The sequence below is a fragment of the Chrysemys picta genome, chromosome 10, assembly GCF_011386835.1.
Source record: "Chrysemys picta bellii isolate R12L10 chromosome 10, ASM1138683v2, whole genome shotgun sequence".
NCBI classification, from domain to species: domain Eukaryota; kingdom Metazoa; phylum Chordata; order Testudines; family Emydidae; genus Chrysemys; species Chrysemys picta.
This window is the reverse complement of record NC_088800.1, coordinates 40,338,031-40,347,174: the sequence shown is the minus strand read 5'-3', so window position 1 is coordinate 40,347,174 and position 9,144 is coordinate 40,338,031. Positions and strand designations below refer to the sequence as shown.

Here is a 9,144-nt window from a genome sequence, read left to right as displayed (position 1 = left end):
GTTCTGTTTTGCTCTGTTTAATGTTTTCTTTTCCTTTCTTTAATAATAGAATGACCCTGGTTAATAAGTGGGATAGTTGTGTTTTGTTTTAACTGTGGTATTATCTAGAGTATGTAAAAGAGCCCCCAGGACTAGGTTGTAGTCATCAGAGCCCTGGACTGGCCGTGAGAACAACGGGAAAGGGCTGGCCTCCCATTTCTTGTTTCTCTCGATTAGATGGTTTTAGTGATTTTAGGATACAATTACTTGGTGTTCAACAATCTAAACCTTGCCCTTTCCATCCCCACCCCCACTGGGCTGGGGTGCAGAGCTCCCCCAGCAGGATGGAAAGGCATTGTATGGCCTGTCCAGTATAATCACAAAGGGGAGGAGTGGGGCCTGGGCGCAAGGCGTCAGGAGACTTTGGTAAATTCCAGTTCTGCAGCTGGGTGATCTTAGGCCAGTCACTGCCCCTCTTGGCATCTCTTTCTCCTCCCTTTAGTCTGTCTTGTCCATGCAGATTGTGAGCTCTTTGAGGTAGGAATTCACTGTGTCTGTGCTACACCAGAATGATAGGGGCCCCCAGTCTCAAATCAGGTTCTGGGCAGCGCCTTGCACAATGGGGCCCTGATTCCTGGTAGGGAGCGGTGAAGCATGTGGCACAATGGGGCCCTGATCTTGGTCAGTGGATCTTCCCCCAGGAATACCACTGCAGGCTTCACCCCTGCTCTCAATTCCCTGTCCCGTCGCGCTCCAAACTCACTCAGTCCTCCCAGCATGATCCCAATGGAGCTGAGATTGGCGAATCCACAGAGGGCAAAGGTCGTGATGGTTTCAGCTCGCATCTAAACAACACAACAGCAGGTGAGAGGCACCGTAGAGATGTGTCCCCGGAGGAGCCACTCCCAGTGATGTACCCCACCCCCCACACTGACCCTGCTGGCCTCAGCTTGTGTGAGACAGTCAACACAGAGAAGCCAAGGCCCCGGAGCTGACCCTGAGCAATCCCACGGTGCCGAATTGGCCCTTCCCTCTCCTTCGAGCACGGAGGAACAGCACAGTGCGTGGCAGCACTCACCCTGGGCCAGGGGCTTGCTCTCCTTGGCCATGCAGGCCCTGACCTGTCTGCCAAGGCAAGTGCAGCTCAGTGAGTGCGGGGAAGCCTTTGCGCTGTCTGTGTGGCCCCTGGACCTGCCGTGTGGGAACTCATGTCAGGAGCAATCAGAGACACCTGTCCCTGCTTGCTGGCAGCTGGCACTCCCAGGGAGCCTGCAGCCCTCTCCGGGCAGCCCTGGCTCTCTTTCTGCCTCAAGCCTGATGCAGGGCCAGGCTAGCCCTGTCTGGGCAAGGAAATCTGAGACACTTGGCAGATTGTTTCTGAGCTGTGCTCTGAGCCCCCCATCCTCTCCTCCCTGCAGGCCACCCCAATATTTCCCTCTGCCCAGACACAGAGTCCCCCCAGCTCAGCTTGCTGCCCTTCATGCCTGGTGCTGCAGTGCGAGCTGCTCGGCCCATTCCCCAGGGTGGCAGCTCATGGCTCTCACCGAAATCCACTGCTTGCGACCCCCGCTCCACTCCTCCAGTCCCGCCAGCCGGTTCTTCTTGTACGTCGACAGCTGCTCATACGCCACAAACTCGTTCAGGAAGATTTTGATGCCTAGCAACTCAGCCACCAGAGGTGAGTCTGCCCAGTCTGCCCCCATGAGGAAGGCCACAGGCATCAGGATGTAAGAGCAGATTATCTGGGACAGAGCCCCCGGAGATGGTTAACACCCATGTGTGTTTGACTCACAACCTGCCCCTAGCTGCTCCATTGCATATCACCCTCCTGCCCAGCGCCAGCCTGCGCTGGGCTCCTGGTGGTGCTGTGCTGCAGCAGACCCCTAATGGGAACAGGAGAAGCATCAGCCCTGTTTGGCTCTATTTTAGGCAACTCATGGCTTAGGGGGCAACAGCCTCTCTGTGCTCACCTGGCAGGACTAGGCTTGCCAGGTGTCTGGTTTTCAACTGGAACACCCGGTCAAAAAGGGACTTTGGCAGCTCCGGGACCAGGCCGTTAAAAGTACGGTTGGTGGCGTAGGCAGGCTCTGTGCCTGGCTCCTGGGAAGCAGCCACATGTCTCTCCGGCTCCTAGGCGGAGGCGTGACCGGGAGGGCTCCGCGCGCTGCCCCTGCCACGAGCGCTGCCAGGAACCACAGCCAATGGGAGCTGTGGGGGCGGCACCTGCGGGCACACAGAGTCCCCTGGCTGCGCCTCCACCTAAGAGCCAAAGGGACATGTGACCACTTCCCAGGAGCCGCCTGAGGTAAGTGCCATCTGGAGCCCACACCCAATCCTGTGACCCAACCCCCTACCCCAGCCCCGAGCCCCCTCCGGCACCCAAATTCCCCCCAGGAGCCTGCACTCCGTATCCCAACCCCGAGCCCCCTCCCAAACCCTGAACCCCTAATTTCAGGCCTCACTCCGGAGCCCATACTCCCATCCCAGAGCTTGTACCCCCTCCCACACCCCAACCCTCTGCCTCAGCCCGGAGGCCCCTCCCACACGCCAAACCTCTCGGCTCCACCACCCCCCATTCTGGAGCCCCCTCCTGCACCCAAAGCCCCTTATCTCCAGCCCCACTCCAGAACCCACACCCCAGTCCCCTAACCCAGTCTGGAGCCCCCTCCTGCACCCTGAACCCTTCATTTCTGGCCCCACCCCAGAGCCCCAACCCCTCCTGGACCCCAACTCTTTGCCCCAGCCCAGTAAAAATGAGTGAGTGAGTGAGGGTGGGGGAGAGCAAGCGATGGGGCGGGGGGATGGAGTGAGCGGGGTGGAGCCTCAGCGGAGGAGCAGGGCCTCAGAGAAGGGGAGGGGCAAGGGTTGTTCAGTTTTGTGTGATTAGAAAGTTGGCAACACTAGGCAGGAGGAGGGGAGGAGGGGCAGCTTCTTGCTCTGCTTTGAGCCGGGGTGGGGGGGGAGGCATGCAGAGTGCAGGAGGGGTACTTTCAGGGGGAGGTGAAGGCCATGGGAGAAAGGGGCACGGTGGCTGTGGCACAGGGGAAGCACTGCAGTGGGCAAGGGAGAGGGCAGAACGAGGAGCGCGGATTGGGGCGAGTCCGTACGGGTGTGGGGCTGCCCCCAGGTGCTCAGCATGGCAGTACCTGGAACGAGAGCTCCTTGATGTTCACCATCTCCCCGAACCAGGACAGGGCAGCATTGATGAACTTCAGCACAGCCAGGAAGGCAATCAGGTTGGCTGCAATGTTAGCGACCAGCCCCACGGAGGCGGCGGCGCCATTGCTGGCAGCTTCCAGGATATTCTGCTCAGCCCTGGTGGTACAAGGAGAGCAGTCAGTGTGAGGGATTCCCGTTGTGCCAGCTGGCAGAGAACTCACTGTTCTTTAAAAGCAGCTCATGTCAGACCTGACAAACTCACTATACCTAATAATACACCATTATCATGGGACTGATCCATAAAGGGTCGCACGTGAGGTCACTTCTCGGCACTCAGAATCACTATGAGATGCCTGTACAGGTAATAGAGAAGGGCTAATGTAACTATACTGAAAATTACATCCCTATGGTCTTGCAGTGAAAGAGAGTCACCAAGAACTCGTATTTCTTGCGATGGCCTCTCCCTGGCTAGCTGATTACATCAGATATGTCTCAGCTTTGCACCGCTGAAACAACCAAGGCAAGGCAATGGAAAACCATCAAACTATAAACATAGCAACCACATGGCAGTGACCAGGAACGGCTGGGCAGCAAGGGGCTGGGCCTGTCTGGGAACAGAGACAAAGGATTGAGTCAGTGTATTACAGGGTGGGGAAAGACTCTGCATCCATTCACTGAGGTGGTATCTTGACTAGTGGGATGCTTCCTGTACTGAGCCCTGCCTCCTTGGGGCCAGCAAGTGCTGCAAAAGACTGAACTTTGGGGTGAGAACCTAGGAAAGGGAACTCTTCGCAAGTGTAGGCCTGAGGTCGCAGTTATGATTTTGTTGTTCGTAACACTTGTTTCTATTTGAATCTCTATTCTCTCTCAGATACAGTTCCTTTTGTTTTACTATAATTGTCCTCGGCCTTGGCTACACTGGCAATTCACAGCGCTGCACTTGCTGCGCTCAGGGGTGTGAAAAAACACTCCCACTGAGCGCAGCGAGTGCAGCGCTGTAAAGCGCCAGTGTAATCAGCGCCTGCAGCGCTGCACGCTCGCTCGCACCGCTGCAAGCTATTCCTCTCGGAGAGGTGGAGTACTTGCAGCGCTGCGAGAGAGCTCTCGCAGCGTTGGCGGCGCGACTACACTCGCGCTTCACAGCGCTGCTGCTGTGAATCCGCAAGTGTAGCCAAGGCCCCCAAGTGCTGTATGTGATACAGGACTGGTAGGCTGACTAGGGGACACTGCTCCTTTGGGACCAGAGGGTCTGGGATTTCTGTGAGTATCCAGTGATCAGGGGCTGGACACCACAGGGGGACACTTTGAAAGGATGTGGAGGCTGGAGTGCATTGATTGTCGACCTGCAGGGTGAAGGCAGGGCTGGTGTAGCCCAGAGGAGAGTGTTTGAGTCGGAACCCAGTGTTCACGGCACAGTGCAGGCTGAAGGGGCAGATGAGGTGGTTGTGACGTTGCACCCCATAAGGCTTTATGGAAATATGCTTATGAATGTATATATGCCATAACTGGAATATGTTTTATGCTACATATGCCATATAACATATCTATGTAAAGGTTATGATCTACTGAAACTATTCATCCTATTTGTATGTATGTGCCATTTTTGTGTTCGAAGTTATGAATATTGGCTGTAGCCTTAGTAAAGCATTTGGTCAGCTTCTTGAGAAAGGAATGTGCAAGTTAAGTGCCCAATCAAGAAGCACTTAACGGACAATGGATCTTGGAAGGTTCCAATCCACATAAGAAGTCTACTTGAAGACGTTCCAGGTAGCATGTGAACCATGGCTGCTACCTGTAAGTTCTGAGTCATGCATGGACATGTGACTTGCCCATGTGACTCCAAAACTCCATCTTGTAGCTGGGATTCTACACAGGGGGAGGGAGGGGTGTTCACCCATAAGAGAAAGTCTATTTAAGCCCCTGGGAGACCCCTCCATTTTGTCTTCAGCTGGCTAAAGAGATAGCCTCTCAACCCCCAAAGATACCTGAAAGAAACTGGAACAAAGGACAGTAACTACAGGGGGTGTGAGTGAATGCTGGACCTAGACTAGAAGGAGACTAGTCTGTAAAAGGAAGCTTACTGGAATTCCTCTGAGGGTGAGGTTTTTATCTGTATTCAGTTTTCTTACTGTATTAGACATAGACTTGCATGTTCGATTTTATTTTACTTGGTAATTCACTTTGCTCTGTCTGTTAAGAACATAAGAAAGGCCGTACCAGGTCAGACCAAAGGTCCATTTAGCCCAGTATCCTGTCTACCGACAGTGGCCAATGTCAGGTGCCCCAGAGGGAGTGAACCTAACAGGCAACGATCAAGTGATCTCTCTCCTGCCATCCATCTCCACCCTCTGACAGACAGAGGCTAGGGACACCATTCCTTACCCGTCCTAGCTAATAGCCATTAATTAACTTAACCACCATGAACTTATCCAGTTCTCTTTAAAATGCTGTTATAGTCCTAGCCTTCACAACCTCCTCAGGTAAGGAGTTCCACAAGTTGACTGTGCGCTGCGTGAAGAAGAACTTCCTTGTATTTGTTTTAAACCTGCTGCCTATTAATTTCATTTGATGACCCCTAGTTCTTGTATTATGGGAATAAGTAAATAACTTTTCCTTATCCACTTTCTCCACATCACTCGTGATTTTATATACCTCTATCATATCCCCCCTTAGTCTCCTCTTTTCCAAGCTGAAAAGTCCTAGCCTCTTTAATCTCTCCTCATGTGGGACCGGTTCCAAACCCCTAATCATTTTAGTTGCCCTTTTCTGAACCTTTTCTAGTGCCAGTATATCTTTTTTGAGATGAGGGGACCGCGTCTGTACCCAGTATTTGAGATGAAGGCATACCATCAATTTATATAAGGGCAATAATATATTCTCAGTCTTATTCTCTATCCCCTTTTTAACGATTCCTAACATCCTGTTTGCTTTTTTGACCGCCTCTGCACACTTCGTGGACATTTTCAGAGAACTATCCACGATGACTCCAAGATCTTTTTCCTGACTTGTTGTAGCTAAATTAGCCCCCATCATATTGTATGTATAGTTGTATTACTTTACATTTATCCACATTAAATTTCATTTGCCATTTTCTTGCCCAATCACTTAGTTTTGTGAGATCTTTTTGAAGTTCTTCACAGTCTGCTTTGGTCTTAACTATCTTTAGCAGTTTAGTATCATCTGCAAACTTTGCCACCTCACTGTTTACCCCTTTCTCCAGATCATTTATGAATAAGTTGAATAGGATCGGTCCGAGGACTGACCCTTGGGGAACACCGCTAGTTACCCCTCTCCATTCTGAGAATTTACCATTAATTCCTACCCTTTGTTCCCTGTCTTTTAACCGGTTCTCAATCATGAAAGGACCTTCCCTTTTATCCCATGGCAGCTTAATTTACATAAGAGTCTTTGGTGAGGGACCTTGTCAAAGGCTTTCTGGAAACCTAAGTACACTATGTCCATTGGATCCCCCTTTTCCACATGTTTGTTGACCCCTTCAAAGAATTCTAATAGATTAGTAAGACACGATTTCCCTTTACAGAAACCAATTTGACTATTGCTCAACAGTTTATGTTTTTCTATGTGTCGGACAATTTTATTCTTAACTATTGTTTCGACTAATTTGTCTGGTACAGACGTTAGACTTACCGGTCTGTAATTGCCAGGATCACCTGTAGAGCCCTTTTTGAATATTGGCGTTACATTAGCTAACTTCCAGTCATTGGGTACAGAAGCCGATTTAAAGGACAGGTTACAAACCTTAGTTAACAGTTCCGCAACTTCACATTTGAGTTCTTTCAGAACTCTTGGGTGAATGCCATGTGGTCCCGGTGACTTGTTAATGTTAAGGTTATCAAATAATTCCAAAACCTCCTCTCGTGACACTTCAATCTGTGACAGTTCCTCAGATTTGTCACCTACAAAAGCCAGCTCAGGTTTGGGAATCTCCCTAACATCCTCAGCCGTGAAGACTGAAGCAAAGAATCCATTTAGTTTCTCCGCAATGACTTTATCGTCTTTAAGCGCTCCTTTTGTATCTCGATCATCAAGGGGCCCCACTGGTTGTTTAGCAGGCTTCCTGCTTCTGATGTACTTAAAAAACATTTTGTTATTACCTTTGGAGTTTTTGGCGAGCCATTCTTCAAACTCCTCTTTGGCTTTTCTTATTACATTCTTGCACTTAATTTGGCAGTGTTTATGCTCCTTTCTATTTGCCTCACTAGGATTTGACTTCCACTTTTTAAAGGAAGTCTTTTTTATCTCTCACTGCTTCTTTTACTTGGAACCATTTAAATCCTACTTTCTGTATTTAATAAAATCACTTTTTACTTATTAATTAACCCAGAGTATGTATTAATATCGAGGTGGGGGGGAACAGCTGTGCATATCTCTCTATCAGTGTTATAGAGGGCGAACAATTTGTGAGTTTACCCTGTATAAACTTTATACAGGGTAAAATAGATTTATTTGGGGTTTGGACCCCATTGGGAGTTGGGCATCTGAGTATTAAAGACAGGAACACTTCTTAAGCTGCTTTCAATTAAGCCTACAGCTGTTAGGGGACATGGTTCAGACCTGGGTCTGGGTTTGCAGCAGGCTAGTGGGTCGGGCTCACACCAGGCAGGGCACTGAAGTCCCAAGCTGCCGGGGCAAGAAAGCAGGGGCAGAAGTAGTCTTGGCACATCAGTTGGCAGCCCCAAGGGGGTTTCTGTGATCCAACCCACCATAGTGGTTATCTGGTGTGTTGGGAGGGTGCATTTATGGGGATACATGCTGCAGGGCTTGAGGCAGGGCTAAGCACAGCATGGGAGTGGCATGTGTGCAGGGTGGGGAGAGCCAGGCTGGCTGGGTTGGTCACGGCCAGTCGTGCCAGGGTAGGGCAGGTTCTGGGCATGGCGGGGCAGGGCAAGGCAAGGTAGGGCATGGCCAGATTCAGGATATGGCAGGCAGCGCAGAGTGGGGCAGGCATTATGGGGCAGGGTAGGCAGCGCAGGGAAGGGTTGGGCAGAGCAGGGCAAGGCAGTGCAGGGAAGGGCAGGGCAGGGAACGGAGGGGAGGGGAGGGCAGGGAAAGGCAGGGTGCGGGCAGAGCCAGGCTAGGTGAGGCAGGGCCAGGCAGAGCAGGGAAGGGCAGCATGGGGTGGGGAAGGGCAGGGAAAGGCTGGGGGCAAGGTCAGACTGGGCAGGGCAGAGCCAGGCAGTGTAGTGTGGGGCTGTGACACTTCTCAGGGCACCAGGGTTGTGAGTCACCTTGTTGCCACCTGCCCCTACAGCAAGGGAGTTTCATCTGTGCCAGCTGGGTGTTAGCGCCTCCTGCCCCAAGCACCGCATCACTCACCCTCTACTGAGCTTCACGCCTTCCTTGCTCTTGAATTTGGACTCTTCCACTTCCGGGTAGACCAGCTTGGCCATGGCGAGAGCACAGGGCGCGGCCATCACAGAGGCAGCGATCAGCGAGGAGGGGTCGATCTGCAGCACACACGATGGGGACATTCCCAGTGGTTAGCCCTGGCAAAGCATGTGCAGGAGTGCCTGCCAGCAGGATGCATGGGCACCCTGGTGCCCCCAGCTCAGCGGGCGCAGAGCACACTAACACTACAGGGACCCTGGTGTGAGTGGCAGGGGAGCAGTGACAGGAGAACCATGGGCACCCCCAGTTCTCACCATGGCTAGGAAGGGAGTTATCGGCTGGGTGATTCCTCCAGACGCTCTGTGCCCAATTGCTCAGCCCATTCCTAGGGCCTGGCTGCACATGTCCCACCCCCAGCCTCAGCTCCGCTGCCCCCAGGACAAGAATGGCAGCAGCTGGTGCTTACAGGCTTCAGGTTGGGCATCCAAGAGACCCCATTCTTGACCTCCAGTCAGCTTCAAGCAGGGACCTGGCTAGCATGGCTCTTGACTAGATCTGAGCTCTGACCCTAGCTGTGTGTCTCCGGGGCCCATCTACACTACAGAAATCCAGGTGATGCAGTCTCCTAGCCCTGTCACATGCAGTTCCCAAACACAG

At 52.1% G+C, this 9,144-nt stretch overlaps 1 protein-coding gene across 3 annotated transcripts in view; it reads right to left on the bottom strand.

Annotated features, from left to right (window-relative positions):
• LOC101934720 (sodium/nucleoside cotransporter 1-like) overlaps nt 1-9,144 on the bottom strand; it is a 54,180-nt gene that overhangs the window by 13,102 nt on the left and 31,934 nt on the right. For all 3 annotated transcript variants that reach the window (XM_065558480.1, XM_065558478.1, XM_065558479.1), the window contains 4 exons: nt 8,476-8,606; nt 3,126-3,294; nt 1,524-1,721; nt 743-824 (listed from right to left, as the gene is read on the bottom strand). In XM_065558480.1, the coding sequence (XP_065414552.1) occupies nt 743-824; nt 1,524-1,721; nt 3,126-3,294; nt 8,476-8,606 (580 nt within the window). The remainder of the gene's footprint in view (nt 1-742; nt 825-1,523; nt 1,722-3,125; nt 3,295-8,475; nt 8,607-9,144) is intronic.